The following is a 20,891-nucleotide window of genomic DNA, read 5'->3' on the forward strand; positions in this document are numbered from 1 at the left end:
ACACTCTATACTGCTGATGAGGGAGTTGTGGTGCATGTCAAGGCACTCTATACTGTTGATGATGGGGGGGGGGGGGGAATGCAGGTACAAGGCACTCTATACTGCTGATGAGGGAGTAGCGGTGCACATGCAAGGCACTCTATACTACCAATGAGGGAGTGGCGGTGCACGTGCAAGGCACGCTATACTGCCAATGAGGGAGTGGTGGTGCACGTGCAAGGCACTCTATACTACCAATGAGGGAGTGGTGGTGCACGTGCAAGGCACTCTATACTACCAATGAGGGAGTGGTGGTGCACGTGCAAGGCACGCTATACTACCAATGAGGCAGTGGTGGTGCACGTGCAAGGCACTCTATACTACCAATGAGGGAGTGGTGGTGCACGTGCAAGGCACGCTATACTGCTGATGAGGGAGTTGTGGTGCATGTACAAGGCACTCTATACTGCTGATGATGGGGGGGGGGTGGTGCAGGTACAAAGCACTCTATACTGCCAATGAGGGAGTGGTGGTGCACGTGCAAGGCACTCTATACTACCAATGAGGGAGTGGTGGTGCACGTGCAAGGCACTCTATACTACCAATGAGGGAGTGGTGGTGCACGTGCAAGGCACTCTATACTACCAATGAGGCAGTGGTGGTGCACGTGCAAGGCACTCTATACTACCAATGAGGGAGTGGTGGTGCACGTGCAAGGCACGCTATACTGCCAATGAGGGAGTTGTGGTGCATGTACAAGACACTCTATACTGCTGATGAGGGAGTTGTGGTGCATGTCAAGGCACTCTATACTGTTGATGATGGGGGGGGGGGGAATGCAGGTACAAGGCACTCTATACTGCTGATGAGGGAGTAGCGGTGCACATGCAAGGCACTCTATACTACCAATGAGGGAGTGGCGGTGCACGTGCAAGGCACGCTATACTGCCAATGAGGGAGTGGTGGTGCACGTGCAAGGCACTCTATACTACCAATGAGGGAGTGGTGGTGCACGTGCAAGGCACTCTATACTACCAATGAGGGAGTGGTGGTGCACGTGCAAGGCACGCTATACTGCCAATGAGGGAGTTGTGGTGCATGTACAAGGCACTCTATACTGCTGATGAGGGAGTTGTGGTGCATGTACAAGGCACTCTATACTGCTGATGATGGGGGGGGGGTGGTGCAGGTACAAAGCACTCTATACTGCCAATGAGGGAGTGGCGGTGCACGTACAAGGCGCTCTATACTGCTGATGAGGAGTGGCGGTGCAGGTACAAGGCACTCTATACTACCAATGAGGGAGTGGCGGTGCACATGCAAGGCACTCTATACTACCAATGAGGGAGTGGCGGTGCAGGTACAAGGCACTCTATACTGCTGATGAGGAGTGATGGTGCATGTGTAGGGGACTCTTCTTACCGCTGATGAGGTTGCTGACTTGGGACACTAGTAGATTGGACTTTGTGAGCAGCAGATGAGTGTCGATCTCTTCGGAGTTCGGATGTTTTGACCCCACGCTCTGCAGTGACGCTCCCTCCGCTGGTTCTTTGCTTGACAAACTCCGGTACAACTTCTGGTTGAAATACTTCTGAATATCATCCAGCTCACTCAGATTTTTCCTGAGTAGGAAGGAACATTCCTAATTTGTTACAACTAATCACTGTATGTCCAGAAGCCCAGCAACTCGCTAATAGAGTACGGCCCAGATTTACTCTGATAGTCCCATGTGGGGTCCGACTGACTGCGATACGGAGGACCTCGCATGGGAACAGAAAACATTAATGTTTCACTTGACTGATGGTCCAAATTTGAAACATTGCTGCATGCCCAATCTTTGAGTGAGTCTCATACGAGAATAAGCCATGTAATGTGTGATGTGTGGGACATAGATGGAGCGTCCGTGTGCTGTGCCATGTGAATCTCTGTGAATGCGGCCGAAGACTCCCTGGTTCTACAGCCCAGGAGTTGGGACCAACGCTGGTCCCATCAACCGATTACTGATGCTGCAGATGTCAATGGGCAAAATCCGCATGCGAAATTCCTAATGCGTTTCTGCATGGATCCGCGTGAAGGTGTGACTTGTACCTTCTTCTTGTGGATCCGCATGGAAATGAGCCAAGAAGTTCTGCCTGAGAATTTTGCCCACTGAAATGCAAAATAGCCACAAATTTACAAGCGATTTCTGCTGCAGAATCTGAGGTGTGAACGCACCCCCTAAGGCCAACTTCACACGGGTGAGCGCAATATCAGGCCATGAATCGCTGCCCGTTATCCCGCTCTCAATCATGTGAATTCCTTTGGATACGATACATTTTTATATCAAAACCGCCTTGCATCACTTCGGGGAAGACGCTATCCTCCCTCGCGGCTGTCAGCTGTGGCGGAAGATTGCAGAGTTTCTCCCATCGCTGGCACCTAGCATGTGGCGCAATGCTGCCGCCGGCCCCATTGGAAACAATGGGGCTGTGAAGTGAGAGAACGCACAAAGATAGAATATGCCACGATTTGTTTCCTGCATCGCATGGCAGTGTCAAGCAGGATAACATCACTCATGTGTATGACCCCATTCAAAAGAATGGGGCTCTCATTCATGCGAGATTTGTACGTTGCACAAATGTCGCACGATTTTCTCGCCCGTGTGAAGGCGGCCGTAGTGTTTGCTGCAGATCGGCAACATGCGTACAGATTTCATCCCGTCAATTTGAGTTCAATTTAAAGGGTGAAACCTGCGGAGGATCTGCACCAAAATCTGCACCAAAATCCACAGGAAATCTGCTACACGTGAACCCGGCCTCGGGGCGCCGTCACAGCGCACAAACGCTTCAGAACGTCCAAGGCAAATTCTTCTGTGAAAGCTTCAGAGTCTGTTACTGTTAACCAGCATTTCCGACCACGATGTGCGAAGGCGAGGAAGGAACGACCACGTCGCTCACATTGCTCCTCCAGCGTGGCTCCCATTATATCCTCACCTAAGCGCAGGCAGAAGAGAGCTGCGCGAGGACTGCGACGGAGCGTCCGTGTGTTCTGCGCTCAGAGACTGCTGGACTGACTCTGGGAAGCGACGCATCGTCTCCGTATGATCATCGGGTTGTCCGGATGGAAAGATATTCTCCCTACAGAAAAAAATTAAGCCATAAACACATGGATGACAGAGAAAACACGGAGCGACATGGAGGCTTCCTGCTAGTCGGGAGAGGCCGGTTAACCGTGATATCTGCTTGCATAAGATTACAGGCCCAAAGCCTGCGCTGCACTACGGAGACGGTCTAGTATCCTCTGGTATTTGTACAAGACATTGGCACCGGATCCTGTAAGTCGCTTGGTGCGGCCTCCGTGGATCGGATGAGATCTGGGATGAGAAGTCGTCCCTTCATCTCTCGGTCCCTGAGCAGTTCCTGCAGTGCGGCCGGCGCATTAACCTGCTGGTAGGGGGCGCTGCCATTACGGAATCCCGCTGCCATGAAGGGGGATGTGTCTGTATAATAGGTAGATGGTACATGGTACATCCACATGATGCTAGCGCCTAAGTACCAAGCAGCATATTGCCTACCACACTGCCCCCTGCTGGCTTGTCGTCCTCCCATCCTGTTGTCATCCCTTCCCCAAGTAAGAGACGCACCCGGCCGTCTGCATGATGTAACACGTGATTCATCAGAGCAGATGCTTTCTTCTATTGCTCCATTTCTGATGTTCATGTGCCCATTGTAGGACCTTTCGGTGGTCACATTAGCACTCCTGCCCACTCTGTGGCTCCGCCGTCCCATACACAGCGAGCTGTGATGTCCTGTGTGATCGGACATCTTCCTATCATCACCAGCAGGCTCCGTATCAGTAATTTGTCCTACAGTCGCTCCTCTGTGGGATCGGACGAGACGGGCGGCCTTCACCCCCCTCCACACACCAGTGGGCCGTGGGCACCCATCACCCAGTTGTCCTTCCTTGGAGTACGTTTGGTAGGTACTAACCTCCAAATACTAGGAACACCCCACAAGACCGGCCAATCTGGGAAGCTTGGACCCCGTTGTCTTCTCCCATTTTTCTGATTCCGCTGATCACTTACTGCCTCATATCCGCCCTGACCGGCGCCATCATCACCAGATAATCCCTCATTCACGTCACCCTTATATGTTATGGCTGATCGCTGCACGTGTAAGTGGCCATTAATTTTACCTTCTACTGGCTTCTCGTTGCAGGTCAGTAACATCCGCCGTGTGGGGAGGAGGAAACGCTGAGAACGAACCGAACAAAGCAGGACTGGAGCGATAGAGAGAAGACGGATGTGAGGTCACCTGGGAAAGGAAAACAGAAAACAAGACTATATTAGGAGCAGTGCAGATACTGAAGGTTCCCATTATAAGCCTGATGAGCGCTGCTCTGGGAGCAGATACTGAACTATTTCCAGTGATAGCCTGATGAGCGCTGCTCTGGGAGTAGATACTGAAGGTTCCCAGTGATAGTCTGATGAGCGCTGCTCTGGGAGCAGATACTAAACTGTTCCCAGTGATAGCCCGATGAGCGCTGCTCTAGGAGCAGATACTAAACTGTTCCCAGTGATAGCCCGATGAGCGCTGCTCTAGGAGCAGATACTAAACTGTTCCCAGTGATAGCCCGATGAGCGCTGCTCTAGGAGCAGATACTGAGCTGTTCCCAGTGATGGCCTGATGAGCGCTGCTCTGGGAGCAGATACTGAACTATTTCCAGTGATAGCCTGATGAGCGCTGCTCTGGGAGCAGATACTGAACTGTTCCCAGTGATAGCATAAGCGCTGCTCTGGGAGCAGATACTGAACTGTTCCCATTGATAGTCTGATGAGCACTGCTCTGGGAGTAGATACTGAAGGTTCCCAGAGATAGATGGGCGCTGCTCTGGGAGCAGATACTGAAGGTTTCCAGTGATAGTCTGATGAGCGCTGCTCTGGGAGCAGATACTGAACTGTTCCCATTAATAGCCTGATGAGCGCTGCTCTGGGAGCAGATACTAAACTGTTCCCAGTGATAGTCTGATGAGCGCTGCTCAGGGAGTAGATACTGAACTATTTCCAGTGATAGCCTCATAAGCGCTGCTCTGGGAGCAGATACTAAAGGTTCCCAGTGATAACCTGATGAGTGCTGCTCAGGGAGTAGATACTGAAGGTTCCCAGAGATAGCCTGATGAGCGCTGCTCTGGGAGCAGATACTGAACTATTTTCAGTGATAGCCTGATAAGCGCTGCTCTGGGAGCAGATACTGAAGGTTCCCAGTGATAGCTTAATGAGCGCTGCTCTGGTAGCAGATACTGAACTGTTTCCAGTGATAGCCTGATGAGCGCTGCTCTGGGAGCAGGTACTGAACTGTTTCCAGTGACAGCCTGATGAGCGATGCTCTGGGAGCAGATACTGAAGGTTCCCAGTGATAGCTTAATGAGCGCTGCTCTGGGAGCAGATACTGAACTATTTCCAGTGATAGCCTGATGAGCGCTGCTCTGGGAGCAGGTACTGAACTGTTTCCAGTGACAGCCTGATGAGCGCTGCTCTGGGAGCAGATACTTATGCTGCTAGCATTTATCAGATGCACTTAAAATACCCCTCTGTAGTAGTGACCCAGACAAGGCTGCTCTATGGCTTTCCTGCTGAAGGTGACCCACTATGCTATATCTATATATAAAGCCCATGAGCTTTCTAGAGAAACCAATGGGCAGGTGTTACTTAATGGGGTTTCCAGGGAGCGCCCGCTGGCAGTGCCGGGGTACACCAGTGTCAGACCCTGCTGTATCCCAGCGCTGACAGCCGACGCTGCCTGGAAACACCCTTTGTGACGCGGCCTGTTTTGCATCTAAGGATGAGGCGATTTTTTGAGGATTTTCTTTTCTACTTTTCAAAAGCCACAAGTTCTTCCTGTTCCGTCGGCGCGGCCGGATGAGGAGCTGCAGGTTGTATTGGTACCCATTCCTGGTACATATAACGGATGAGGAGCTGCAGGTTGTATCGGTACCCATTCCTGGTACATATAACGGATGAGGAGCTGCAGGCTTTATTGGTACCCATTCCTGGTACATATAACGGATGAGGAGCTGCAGGTTGTATTGGTACCCATTCCTGGTACATATAACGGATGAGGAGCTGCAGGTTTTATTGGTACCCATTCCTGGTACATATAACGGATGAGGAGCTGCAGGTTGTATTGGTACCCATTCCTGGTACATATAACGGATGAGGAGCTGCAGGCTTTAGTGGTACCCATTCCTGGTACATATAACGGATGAGGAGCTGCAGGTTGTATTGGTACCCATTCCTGGTACATATAACGGATGAGGAGCTGCAGGTTGTATTGGTACCCATTCCTGGTACATAGAACGGATGAGGAGCTGCAGGTTGTATCGGTACCCATTCCTAGTACATATAACGGATGAGGAGCTGCAGGTTGTATTGGTACCCATTCCTGGTACATATAACGGATGAGGAGCTGCAGGCTTTAGTGGTACCCATTCCTGGTACATAGAACGGATGAGGAGCTGCAGGTTGTATCGGTACCCATTCCTAGTACATATAACGGATGAGGAGCTGCAGGTTGTATTGGTACCCATTCCTGGTACATATAACGGATGAGGAGCTGCAGGCTTTATTGGTACCCATTCCTGGTACATATAACGGATGAGGAGCTGCAGGTTGTATTGGTACCCATTCCTGGTACATAGAATGGATGAGGAGCTGCAGGTTGTATTGGTACCCATTCCTGGTACATATAACGGATGAGGAGCTGCAGGCTTTATTGGTACCCATTCCTGGTACATATAACGGATGAGGAGCTGCAGGCTTTATTGGTACCCATTCCTGGTACATATAACAGATGAGGAGCTGCAGGTTGTATTGGTACCCATTCCTGGTACATAGAACGGATGAGGAGCTGCAGGTTGTATTGGTACCCATTCCAGGTACATATAACAGATGAGGAGCTGCAGGTTGTATTGGTACCCATTTCTGGTACATATAACGGATGAGGAGCTGCAGGCTTTATTGGTACCCATTCCTGGTACATATAACGGATGAGGAGCTGCAGGTTGTATTGGTACCCATTCCTGGTACATAGAACGGATGAGGAGCTGCAGGTTGTATTGGTACCCATTCCTGGTACATATAACGGATGAGGAGCTGCAGGCTTTATTGGTACCCATTCCTGGTACATATAACGGATGAGGAGCTGCAGGCTTTATTGGTACCCATTCCTGGTACATATAACGGATGAGGAGCTGCAGGCTTTATTGGTACCCATTCCTGGTACATATAACGGATGAGGAGCTGCAGGTTTTATTGGTACCCATTCCTGGTACATATAACGGATGAGGAGCTGCAGGCTTTATTGGTACCCATTCCTGGTACATATAACGGATGAGGAGCTGCAGGCTTTATTGGTACCCATTCCTGGTACATATAACAGATGAGGAGCTGCAGGTTGTATTGGTACCCATTCCTGGTACATAGAACGGATGAGGAGCTGCAGGTTGTATTGGTACCCATTCCTGGTACATATAACGGATGAGGAGCTGCAGGCTTTATTGGTACCCATTCCTGGTACATATAACGGATGAGGAGCTGCAGGTTTTATTGGTACCCATTCCTGGTACATATAACGGATGAGGAGCTGCAGGCTTTATTGGTACCCATTCCTGGTACATATAACGGATGAGGAGCTGCAGGCTTTATTGGTACCCATTCCTGGTACATATAACAGATGAGGAGCTGCAGGTTGTATTGGTACCCATTCCTGGTACATAGAACGGATGAGGAGCTGCAGGCTTTATTGGTACCCATTCCTGGTACATATAACGGATGAGGAGCTGCAGGCTTTATTGGTACCCATTCCTGGTACATATAACGGATGAGGAGCTGCAGGCTTTATTGGTACCCATTCCTGGTACATATAACGGATGAGGAGCTGCAGGCTTTATTGGTACCCATTCCTGGTACATATAACGGATGAGGAGCTGCAGGCTTTATTGGTACCCATTCCTGGTACATATAACAGATGAGGAGCTGCAGGTTGTATTGGTACCCATTCCTGGTACATAGAACGGATGAGGAGCTGCAGGTTGTATTGGTACCCATTCCTGGTACATATAACGGATGAGGAGCTGCAGGCTTTATTGGTACCCATTCCTGGTACATATAACGGATGAGGAGCTGCAGGCTTTATTGGTACCCATTCCTGGTACATATAACGGATGAGGAGCTGCAGGTTGTATTGGTACCCATTCCTGGTACATATAACGGATGAGGAGCTGCAGGTTGTATTGGTACCCATTCCTGGTACATATAACGGATGAGGAGCTGCAGGTTGTATCGGTACCCATTCCTGGTACATAGAACGGATGAGGAGCTGCAGGCTTTATTGGTACCCATTCCTGGTACATATAACGGATGAGGAGCTGCAGGTTGTATTGGTACCCATTCCTGGTACATATAACGGATGAGGAGCTGCAGGTTGTATTGATACCCATTCCTGGTACATATAACGGATGAGGAGCTGCAGGTTGTATTGGTACCCATTCCTGGTACATATAACGGATGAGGAGCTGCAGGTTGTATTGGTACCCATTCCTGGTACATATAACGGATGAGGAGCTGCAGGTTGTATCGGTACCCATTCCTGGTACATAGAACGGATGAGGAGCTGCAGGCTTTATTGGTACCCATTCCTGGTACATATAACGGATGAGGAGCTGCAGGTTGTATTGGTACCCATTCCTGGTACATATAACGGATGAGGAGCTGCAGGTTGTATTGGTACCCATTCCTGGTACATAGAACGTGTTGTAGAACTTGTATAACATTTTATTGTGGGGCAAGGAGAAAAACCCCGACACTTCTGCCCTGTTTATGTCTATCAGCGTTGGTCCTGCAGCATAAATGACAGGATCCTTTCCCTATGCGGGTCGGTACGACTAGGACACCAAAATTATATATTTTCAGGTTTTTCCACTTTTGCACAATTAAAACTCTTTTTATGGGTATTTTTTTACTGCCTCGCTGCATTCAAGGGTCCAGAACTTTTTTTTACATTTTTCCATTGATGGCGTTCTGTTATTTGCGCGGCGAGCTCTAGTTTTAATTGGTACCATTTTCGGATTCATGTGGCCTTTTTCATCACTTCTATTGTTTTTTCTGTGGGGGTGGGGTGCTAAAAAAAAAAAAGCCTTATGGCTCCATTTTTTAGCGTTTTCCTTCCCAGCGTTTCCCATGCAGGATAAGAAGTGTGTTCAGCTTATTGTACGGTTTGTTATGAATGTAAAGATACCAAAACCTGTTGGGTTTTTTTCAACAAAGAGGAGAAAGTGCAGAAATTTGTTTGTTTTTTTTAATTACTTTTTCTAAATGTATCTTTTTTTTACCTTTGTGTGTCCCTGGGAACCTAGGATTGCCATAAGAATACATTAGAGTACTTCTGTGGGCCACGGCAGACCTGGATGCCGTTGTCTGGTGTACACTTGCCACAGCAACTCATTGGCCCTCCGATTACATAGCGGAGGCCTGAGGACGTCACAGAAGCAGCGACCTACCTCTGTGAACCCGCAGCATGCAAGGGGTTAACAGCAGGGATCTGTGTTCTCACAGATTTGAGCGGGAGGCCGGTAGTCAGTCCCAGGCGGCTCCTACTGCGGATGGCACCGTGTTAAAAGGCCTTTTCCAGGACTATTATTACTGATGACATATAGGCCATTCATATCAGATCCGTGGGGTCTGACTCTTGGTACCCCCGCCCCTCCATCGTCTGACTAAAGCAGCTAACCAAATGTAGAGCGTTAAGCCTGGTAAAACAATGAACGGGACGATGTTCTAGTTGGTCCTAAAGATGACTGGTGGGATTGAGATCTGAGCCTTGGGCCAGTGAAGTCTGCAGACGTTCTCTTCCCCCACACGATGTGCCGTATGACATGGTGCTCGGTCATGTTGGTGGAGACACGGAGCTGTACCCATGTGTTACCACGGGGTAGGTGATGCCACATTGTCCGGGATGTCTCTGGGCCCATTGGCATTAAGGATGGACTTAACTAAAACCAATAGCCCTAGTTCTTCCTGGCAGAACCCCCCACCCCATAACGGAACCTCCTCCAAACTTCACTGTTGGGACGATGCCGTCACGTAGAAACCGCTCTCCACGGGGAGAGGAAGTTGTTGGAGGCAACTTGAAACAACTGTTAGAAGTCCAAGTGTCAGACATCTTGTGATTTATGTTACACCTTCCCCTTTTCTAAGAATGTTATGATCATGGTAACCCATCAAAAGCTGCTGCAGAGCCTTAAAGGGACACTAGGGGTGTTCACACAGCAGAATGCATGGTGGAAAAGGCAGAAGAGCCATAGACAGCTTTACCTCCACTGAGATCAATGAGGGCGCTGCCTCCTATTCTACCTCCAAACCCAACCTCATCTATAAGCAACTGGAGTTTAAAGGCATTTCTAGGCAAATACTATTGATGACCCGTCCCCAGGATAAGGTATCAATAGTTGATTGTCAGCTCATTGTCAGTGCAGCGGGGCCAGACATCATCAGGGATCAAAGGCAGAATATCAGAGAGCTTCACTTCCATTGAAGTCAATGCGAGCGCTGCCTCCGATTCCACTTATGCGTCTGACCCCCGGTGTCGGAGGCAGCGCTCACACTGACGTCAATGGAAGTGAAGCTCTCTGATACTTCTGCCTTTGATCCCCGATGACGTCTGGCCTCGCTGCACTCACAATGGGCTGGACGATCAACGATTGATACCTTATCCCAAGGAGGGGTCAGTACTAACTCTACAGGTTTTTGGGTTTTTTTTAATTAAAAATTGGTATGAAACTTAAAAGTTTTTAAAAAATTGAATAGTTTTGATATTTTTTTAATTTACTAATATTTTAAAGAACTGCATTAATCTTATTTTTAGTTTTTTTTTTTCCAGTCCTCAAAGGGGAAATGAACTGCGATCATTTGATGCAGGCATTCTATTAAAGGGGCGTTCCCATCTGGGCTTTTCATTACTGTGATAGGTAAAGCCGGCCCTCCGTTTCAGACCACGTGTTGGAATCAGCAGAGCGCTCAGCGCAGCGCTGTTACCGTAGCTCTCATCGAAGTGAATGCCGTGCTACGCCACTTCCATAGAGTTTATTCACTTCAATGGGAGCTACATAAATAGTGCTGCGCTGAAGTGCTCAGGTTACGTGTAGCTAGCGGCCAGGTGGCTTCCCATCACGAATATGAAAACCCAAGATGACAATACAGGCCACAGGCAGAAATACATGACAACCCTGGGGCCTTCGCAAGGCCGATCAGTTATCATCAGTTGTGGCTGCGTCCAAGCCTGCTCTATACAATAACACCCAACACCTGCCATACATGTACGATGATGTTAGGAAGGGGTTAATGGAAGATCCTGGAAACCCCATTAGTCAGATCTCACAAACCTCAGGTTGTCTTGGTGAGGCCTCCTTCCTCAGCCGCTTCTCCTCTTTCAGGTGCGAGATGTTCTCCAGAGGGGTGACGGACACTTTGATCTGACCCTGGCACTGCCCAGTGAAGTCACCGATATTGTACCATCCACACACCGACTGAAAGCCGGAGAGTAGTGGCGAGAGGTCCACCGCGGCGAAGCCCAGGACGCGCTCCGCATCTGCAAGAAACCAGAGACATTTTTACAAGCCATATAGAAATTCCTTAATTCTAGGCAGCAGGGGCAAATTGTGATGCCGCACAGCGACAGGCCAAGGAGGATGCTGGTGTGCTAAGAAGCGGGCAGAGGGAGGATGCCCTGGACTGGGTGCTGTGGGTGGTTTCCCTGGCTTAACAGCATATATGTGGGAAGGTTGTTGGCAGAGGCTGATGAGTGCAATGAGAGTGCAAGGTGGCGTTCAGTAGTCGTGGCAAACTGGGGCCTTCTGCAAGCTTGCCATGGCCGATTGCCTGCGGCACATCTTGATAGACTTCCTGTCAAAATGCAGTATAATGTAATATTATGGTATTGCATTATATTCTATGAGCCATCAAGCGATAGTCAAACTACGGAGACTAAAAAAAAATGTAAAAAAGTAAGTCCAATTTGTGGAGAGCAGGTTCCCTTGGATGTAAGATGGAGGCGTAAAACAAAGTTAAGACGAGATCTTCATTGATGTGCAAGGCAGAACTCACCATAGGTAACAAGGAGGAAACGTGACCGAGGACCATCAAGCCCTGACGTAGGACGGTGAAGGGAGATTTGGCCAACAAGGCTGCGAGTTCAGAAGTCCTGCAGACGGAAGCGATTGCCACCGAAATAGCTACCTTTCAGGACAAAAGACGAGCTGGGATGTTACACAAGGCCTCGAAGGGGTGAGACTGCAGCGCCTCCAGTACCAGATTGAGGTCCCACGGTGGGACAACAGAGCGGTATGGAGGGATGGCATATGCGACCCCCTGTAGAAAGGTATGACGGCCGACTTTGAAGCCAGGGGGCACTGGAAAAGAATGCGCAATGCCAATACCTGATCCTTCAGGGAACTAAGGCTCAAGCCCATGTCTAGACCCTCCTAGAGGAAGGACAGAGGGCGGGATAGCAAAAAGCGCATAGGATATCGAAAATGTGTTGTTTGCACCAGAGGTAAAGTCTTCAGGCACGATAGTAAACCCAGGAAGAGGAGGGATTTCTAGCATTCATCCTAGTTTGAATGATGGGTTCTGCAAACACATGGGCTCTCAGGGCTGTGGCTTTAACCGCCATGCCATTAACCCCTTTAATGGCATGCTCGGAAAATCTCCGGGGCTTGCTGCACTGACCATGCAGTTAAACCCCAGAAGATTTCCGTGGACAGCTCTAATGCTGAAATGACTTATTTAAAAAAACCTACCCTTTGAGGCATGGCATGGTAATCATAAACCTGCCACTGAAGGGGTTAAACAAAGGGAGGTCAGACTCTGGTGGAAAAGCGGTCCCTGAAAGAGATAGTCTTGAGGAGGAAGGCACCACGGAGGTCGACGAGATCCATGTACCACAGACATTGAGGCCAGTCTGGTGTAATGAGAATCACCAGCAGTTAACTCCATCTTGATCTTCTTGAGAAGCGGTGGTATGAGTAGAAAGGGCATCCACTGTTCGAGCCCGGGGGTCCTGAGACCTGGACATGAAGGTTGGGGGTTTGCAGTTGATTCTGGATGCCATCAGATCCAGTTGACCACATTTTCGACAAAATGCTTGGAACACAAGGGGATGTAACTCCCTATCCCTCGGGCTATCTGTTTGTCTTCTCAGGAAATCTGTTATCCAATTGTCCACACCTGGTACGTGGACTGCCAAGAGCGCTGAAAGGTGATCCTCGGCCCATATCCGAAGGATATTCATTGCTTCTGGCTACTTTGTTGCAGGACCCACGTAGTGATTTATGTATGCAACGGTCTACACCTTGTCTGTTTGGACCTGAACTGGGAGACGTGTTATCAGGGGTACGTAGCGTTGAAGTGACAGTAGAACGGCCCGAAGTTCCAACACGTTTGTTGGAAGAGCAGACTCTATACTGCCCTGTGCTGCGAGTTTCTGCAGTGTACTCCCCCAGATGAGTAGGCTGACGTCCATGGCGAGTACTTGCCAGCGCAGAGTCAAAAAAGTGTGAACTGTGGGAGTCCAGCCACCACAGAAGAGAGTGTTGAAGCTGTCTAAGTAGGTGGATCTCTGGATAGAGAGAGTCCATGGATTTATCCCAACGAGAGAGAATGGCGCACTGGAGAGGCCGGTCATAAAACTGGAATCACCTTGAAGAGTGAAACCATTGGCCCCAGTACTCTCATGCAGTGACAAATGGTCACAGGAGTTTAAGATTGCAGGGAACGCATCTGCACCTAAAAGAGGTGTATTCTCTGTGGCGGGAGTAGGACCCGGGCACGTGCCGTATGAGAGAACCAGAAAGTCCAGATGTTGTGATGGTGAGCGGGAGGACTTGGGGTAATTGATGATCCACACAAATTGGGAAAGAGTATCCACAGTGATATGGAAACTCTTCAGATTGTCCGACTGAGTTAGAGGCTTCACCAAAATGTCCTCGACATAGGGAATGGCCAATATACCCTTGGAGTGGAGGAGAGCCATCACTGATGTGAGAACCTTTGTGAAGACCCAGGGTGCGGTGGCTAGGCCACATGGAAGGGGCATGAATTGGTAGTGTTCTAAGCGGCTGGCAAAGCGTAGGAATGGCTGATGCACTTGACAGATTGGGATATAAAGATAGGAAACCTTGATGCCAATCGATGACATAAACTCCCCGGGTTCCATAGTCTCGATGACGGACCTCAACGACTCCATGCAGAAGTGTTGAACTTGATGGATTTAAATCCTTCAAATCCATAGTGGGTCTGGCAGTGCTGCACTTCTTCGGTACTGTGATTGGAATAGAACCCCTTGAAGCGCTCTAAGGAAGGAACAGGGACCATTACACCCTGAGAGGATAGAACACATATCGCCTGAGCCAAAGTGTTGTTCTGCAGCTAAAAAAGCAATCTGAAGGACGGACGGAAAATTCGATGGAGTAGCCAAAAGAGAATACCTCCCCAACCCCAGCATCGGAGACGCAAGCAAGCCAGGTCTTGGGAATAGGGAAAGTCGTACCGCCAGCTGGAAGGTTTGGATGGGAGCCACCCTTCATGCGGAGACTTTGTTAAGGGTAGACTTGGAGGATTGTGACCAGGGACACCAAGCAGGACGCAGTTTAAAGGAGGGCCTATGGTTTTGGTCCGGTGAGGATTTCTGATTACTAGAGGTACGATAAATGGAGCAGCAAATGGAGCAACACTGAGACCTTTTCTTCTGTGCAGATTTCACACGCCTGGATTTGTACTGTGGTGGGCTCAGAAATAATCTCGTCTAGTCTGGCGCCAAGGAGGCGTAAGCCAATGAAAAGAAGAGAGGAGAGGTCGGCCTCCTACGGACACTGAGCTAAAACTGGTAAGCTTGGTGCCTGCAGGAGGGGTATAGCTAGTATAGCTGCATGTAACTCACTTACCTGCTTTGTGCCACACCTTGAACACTAAGGTCTGCTGCGGGTCCAGGAGGAGGTCCTTGCTCAATCTACAGACACAAAGAAGAACGTCAGAAACCTTTCCTCTGTACAGGTCATAACTCCGGGTTCTAGAAGCTGCCACAAGAAACGTCCCCCACGGTGAGAATCGAGGTAGATTTCACACTCAGCAGATTTACTACTGAAGAAACCCAATCTATCCGGGCGCACGGCGTGGTTTCTGCGGCGGGCGCACGGCGTGGTTTCTGCGGCAGCTGCACGGACTTCTGCAAGTCCTACTAAAGTGCATAGAGAAATAGCAAGAAGTTTTTGCAGCCAACTTGCAGTGTGTGAATTCATTATTTACAGCATCGATGTCGGACCGTGCAGCAGAACCGACAGCATCTATTTTCCAAAAGGCTCCACTCCTGACCAAGCATCGAGTTAAAGGGAACCTGCCATGTCATGCAGGCGGCAGGGTGGCCGAATAGCTCTGCAGCTCCCGCTGGCTTCATCGCCGCTTTTCTTCACATTCGACCCCATTTGCCTGAACAGGCTTTCTTAGTTCCAGCTCCCAGAGCTGTGAATCTGTCAAATGGGCGGTCCCCACCGCTATTTCTCAATGGGTGACATCACCCTCTGACAGCGAGTGCAGGGAACCGCCCACTTGACAGACCCACAGTGCTGAGAGTTGAATCTAAGAAGAGCCAATACAGGTGAAAGGGAGCGAGTATGAAAAAACCCCTACAGTATAAACAGTTTTATGGTGCGGGCCCCACTGTCTTCATGACATGACAGGCCTGTTAAGTTTTACCAAAGCCCTTGAGGGTAGTACAATCTTATAACGCGGCCTCGGAGCAGAAAAGCTTCTGGATCCGCTGCAAGATGGCGGGAAAAAACGGAGATCTTGAAAATGGTAACAAACAGACACAAAAGTATATTGGAAAGTTTACGAAATTTTCATTAAAAGGGGTTTTAAAAGACTATAAAAATGCTTTAGGAGCAACTAATGGTGCAAACGAAGAAATAGGCCACATTCGCCCCCTTAAAGGGGTTTTCCAGAACTGAACTACTGGTGACCTGTGCTCAGGATAAGTCATCAATAGCGGATTGGTGGGAATCAATTGCTCAGAGCCCCCAGCAATCAGCTGTCATCGGCTCCGCTGCCAGCAGGGAGGCAGCAAAAGCTGACAGCTCTGTCTGTATTGCAGGCACTGCTCCCATTAAATTTACTGCAATACCAACCTAGGCAGCTGCAATGTATGGAGGAGCGGTCAGCAGATCTCCAGAGGAGCGGATCCCCACTATCTTTACTGATTACCTATCTTGAGCACAGCCCATCAATATTTCATTCCCATGAAACCCCTTTAAGTCCCCCAATCAGCACAGTTCTGGTCCTCACTGCTCTAATTCCATAGACGCTGCAGCAGTCGGTGCCGTTCACAGTATATATAACTGCTCAGCCAACGTGACCGCCATAGCTGGGACCAAGATGCCGATGCTGGATGGTGAGCCACTTAAAGGCAAGTATGGCTTATCTCTTTATTTTCCACTATTCTTTACCCCCATAACATGTATGTACCTACCTTACTTGCTGCTGGAAGTCCCACACTGGGGAGTCTGTGCTGTCCACCACTGGGGTACTTACAGGGCTTGTAGTACCGGCCACGGGGAAGGACACACAACAGCTGGGGACGGGCACGGCTCGCTCCGTCAGGGGGCTGCCTGCAATTACATTTCCATGAGTAGTTTTTTCAGCTTCTGCCAGAGGTCAAGCAGTTTCTGTTCTTTATATGGGCGAGCGAGAAACTCAGACGGTTATTGAACTTGTAAACTTGCGATTTTCCCTGCGACCGCAATGCGTTTTGCGAGGTGATTTTCAAATGCGTGAAAATTGCATATGGTTTCAATAAGAAAAAATAAATAGAATGCGTCGCCGTAGCGTACAGACGCGATATTATTGTCTACCATAGAAAATAACGGGCGATATTGCCCCAAAAAATAGGGCATGCTGGGATTTTTCTCTGTCTTGTAAACCCACAGAACTTGCGTGTTTTTATCACCCATGTAAAGGCGGCCTAAGGGCTCATTCACATGGGCGCTTAAAGGGGTTGTCCCGCGCCGAAACGGGTTTGTTTTTTTTTTTCAATAGCCCCCCCGTTCGGCACGAGACAAACCCCATGCAGGGGTTTAAAAAAAAAAACCAGATAGTACTTACCCGAATCCCCGCGCTCCGGTGACTTCTTACTTACCTTGCGAAGATGGCCGCCGGGATCTTCATCCACGGTGGACCGCAGGTCTTCTCCCATGGTGCACCGTGGGCTCTGTGCGTTCCATTGCCGATTCCAGCCTCCTGATTGGCTGGAATCGGCACATGTGATGGGGCGGAGCTACGAGGAGCAGCTCTCTGGCACGAGCGGCCCCATTCAGAAGGGAGAAGACCGGACTGCGCAAGCGCGTCTAATCGGGAGATTAGACGCTGAAATTAGACGGCACCATGGAGACGGGGACGCCAGCAACGGAGCAGGTAAGTGAATAACTTCTGTATGGCTCATAATTAATGCACGATGTACATTACAAAGTGCATTAATATGGCCATACAGAAGTGCTGAACCCCACTTGCTTTCGCGGGACAACCCCTTTAATACGGAGTGCTGAGTCCCCGCTGATTTGCATCGGGGCATTCAGACCCGTTATTTACGCAGCAGGTCCTATTCTGCTTAGTGTTACAGACTGCAGTAGCCCATTGAAGTCAACAGGGATGCGTAAATCCGCAGTGAATATGCTTTATACATGACTACTCACTGCATATTTATGCAGGAAATCAATGGACCTGCTAGCAGTTTTTTTTTTTTTTTTTTTAGAAACCGCATTAATACGTGCGCAAAAAAGAAGACAAACAAGGTCAGATACACAGGGAATACATAGTGCATCAGTCCGTGAAACTGAGGTGTATTCACAGACTGAAAACTGTGCACACCGGTGTGAGCGAGCCTTAAAGGGGCTCGGTCTTAAAAAATAAAGATACTCTACTCCCCTATTCCTCCCCGGCAGTCTCATTACCAGATCTTCTCCTGGCTCCTGCAGTCCCGGGGGTCACCACCCCACCTCCAGCTGGCTGATTCTTCTGCTTCCTGTGACATTCTGTACATTCACAGGCAGTCTCCTTCCTGACCGGCAATGTACACTACCTCACTAATTCACAGTCTGACAGGGAGTGCCGAGCTATTGCAGAGACCGCTCATGCCCGCTGTCTCTGCAATAGATTAGCTTTCCTTCCTAGCCAGTAATGCTACATCACAGAGATGTAGAGAACATTGCCGAGCAGGAAGAATGCGAGGAATGCTGGCTTCATAACAAGCAAAGGATCCGGACGGCTTGCGGTGAGGAGTCCCAGGGGACTGGAGAGGATCAGCGGGGAGTAAGTAGACTGCCTGGGAGGAATAGGCAAGTATAGATTTTTTTTCTTAATGCCAGAACCCCTTTAAGTGTAATTCATCCTAGAGGATGCGTTCACAAGTAGCTGACGTGCAGCAGATTTTGGTGTGGTTTCCTGTAGATGTTTCCGGCTGTGGTGTGAACGTCCCCTTATGGTCGGTACCTTTCAGGCTGAGATGCATGGCCCGTTCCACCACTATGTTCACGGGGAAGGTGTTCTCCAGATCGATGGCCGCTGACTCTCTGGCAGGACCTCCCGATGGTTTATCGGTTTGCTCTTTCCTGTTAGACTGACTGCGATCATCTTGTTTCCCATCAGGACAATCTTCAGAGACATCCAGTGCCTCCGGATCCTCAGAAAGACTCTCTTCTTTCTCCAGAGCAGTCTGCTCTCTGGCCCTTGTGGACGGGTGATAAGCAGAACTCAAGCAGAGGTGAACTCTCACTGCTGCCCCCCACAGGTTGGGCACATTGTGTTTGAAGAGAGGATAAACGCCTGAAACAGAAGGAAGAATCAGCAACTAACATGGTGGCTTTTAACTCTTTGACTGCTCCTTCGCAGACTTGAATGGGGCTGTGACAACTTTTTCGCGCCTTCACAATATTATATCAAACCCCAGAGGTTCCCCTTATTATCTATTAAAAGTCTCAGTACAGGGTTCTCCAATCCAAATGACATGAACGGAAACTTCACCTGCAATTCCATGCCTGGCCACTACAGCGAGAACAGAGCTGTCTGCTTCCTGCAGAAATAAGCTTAGTACATGACACACCCGCCCCAAGAAGATCTGATCGGCAAAGACCCTGGGCACCGAACCCCCCTGATCTAACATTTATCCCAAGGGTGGGCCATCAATAGTTTATAAGTGGACAATCCTTATAAGGCCTCATTCATATTAACCTTAGGGGTTCCAACCTGGACAAATAGCGCAACATGCTGTGCTGCTCTGTCCAGGAAAATGCTGGATAGCTGGAATGAAAGCAAAATGGACCCAACTATAGTTAATGGGATGTGCTCACGCTATTCGGTTCTGTCTTAAGATGGATCTATTCGGCTACTGGATCCTGATCTCTTGCTGCCGTAACGGAGCAGAAAAACAGAAACCACACTGCTAATTTGAAAGAAGCCTTACGAACAATTAGGCACAATTTTACGCACAGGTTGGTGACACACCGGCGGATTTTAGCCACGTTTTTGCAGTTACGTGAATGACGACAGCTGAGGCCAGTGATTGGCTGAGTAGTTACGTGAATCATGACTGCTGGGGCCAGTGATTGGCTGAGAAGTTACGTGAATGATGACTACTGAGGCCAGTGATTGGCTGAGCAGTTACGTGAATGATGACTGCTGAGGCCAGTGATTGGCTGAGCAGTTACGTGAATCATGACTGCTGGGGCCAGTGATTGGCTGAGTAGTTACATGAATGATGACTGCTGGGGCCAGTGATTGGCTGAGTAGTTACGTGAATGATGACTGCTGGGGCCAGTGATTGGCTGAGTAGTTACGTGAATGATGACTGCTGGGGCCAGTGATTAGCTGAGTAGTTACGTGAATCATGACTGCTGGGGCCAGTGATTTGCTGAGTAGTTAGATGAATGATGACTGCTGGGGCCAGTGATTGAGTAGTTACGTGAATCATGACTGCTGGGGCCAGTGATTGGCTGAGCAGTTACGTGAATCATGACTGCTGGGGCCAGTGATTGGCTGAGCAGTTACGTGAATCATGACTGCTGGGGCCAGTGATTGGCTGAGCAGTTACGTGAATCATGACTGCTGGGGCCAGTGATTGGCTGAGTAGTTACGTGAATCATGACTGCTGGGGCCAGTGATTGGCTGAGCAGTTACGTGAATCATGACTGCTGGGGCCAGTGATTGGCTGAGCAGTTAGATGAATGATGACTGCTGGGGCCAGTGATTGGCTGAGCAGTTACGTGAATCATGACTGCTGGGGCCAGTGATTGGCTGAGCAGTTACGTGAATCATGACTGCTGGGGCCAGTGATTGGCTGAGCAGTTACGTGAATCATGACTGCTGGGGCCAGTGATTGGCTGAGTAGTTACGTGAATGATGACTGCTGGGGCCAGTGATTGGCTGAGTAGTTACGTGAATGATGACTGCTGGGGCCAGTGATTGGCTGAGTAGTTAGGTGAATGATGACTGCTGGGGCCAGTGATTGGCTGAGTAGTTACGTGAATGATGACTGCTGGGGCCAGTGATTGGCTGAGTAGTTACGTGAATGATGACTGCTGGGGCCAGTGATTGGCTGAGTAGTTACGTGAATGATGACTGCTGGGGCCAGTAATTGGCTGAGTAGTTACGTGAATGATGACTGCTGGGGCCAGTGATTGGCTGAGCAGTTACGTGAATGATGACTGCTGGGGCCAGTGACTGGCTGAGTAGTTACGTGAATCATGACTGCTGGGGCCAGTGATTGGCTGAGTAGTTACGTGAATGATGACTGCTGGGGCCAGTGATTGGCTGAGTAGTTACGTGAATGATGACTGCT

The 20,891-nt window shown here is 49.4% G+C and overlaps 1 protein-coding gene across 2 annotated transcripts in view; it reads right to left on the bottom strand.

Annotated features, from left to right (window-relative positions):
- C2CD3 (C2 domain containing 3 centriole elongation regulator) overlaps nt 1-20,891 on the bottom strand; it is a 79,116-nt gene that overhangs the window by 16,363 nt on the left and 41,862 nt on the right. For both annotated transcript variants that reach the window (XM_066588346.1, XM_066588345.1), the window contains exons 24-30: nt 18,548-18,880; nt 16,533-16,671; nt 14,953-15,017; nt 11,395-11,600; nt 4,153-4,271; nt 2,952-3,095; nt 1,402-1,601 (exon numbers count right to left, since the gene is read on the bottom strand). In XM_066588346.1, coding sequence (XP_066444443.1) covers nt 1,402-1,601; nt 2,952-3,095; nt 4,153-4,271; nt 11,395-11,600; nt 14,953-15,017; nt 16,533-16,671; nt 18,548-18,880 — 1,206 coding nt within the window. The remainder of the gene's footprint in view (nt 1-1,401; nt 1,602-2,951; nt 3,096-4,152; nt 4,272-11,394; nt 11,601-14,952; nt 15,018-16,532; nt 16,672-18,547; nt 18,881-20,891) is intronic.

Source organism: Eleutherodactylus coqui, chromosome 1, assembly GCF_035609145.1.
Source record: "Eleutherodactylus coqui strain aEleCoq1 chromosome 1, aEleCoq1.hap1, whole genome shotgun sequence".
NCBI lineage: Eukaryota > Metazoa > Chordata > Amphibia > Anura > Eleutherodactylidae > Eleutherodactylus > Eleutherodactylus coqui.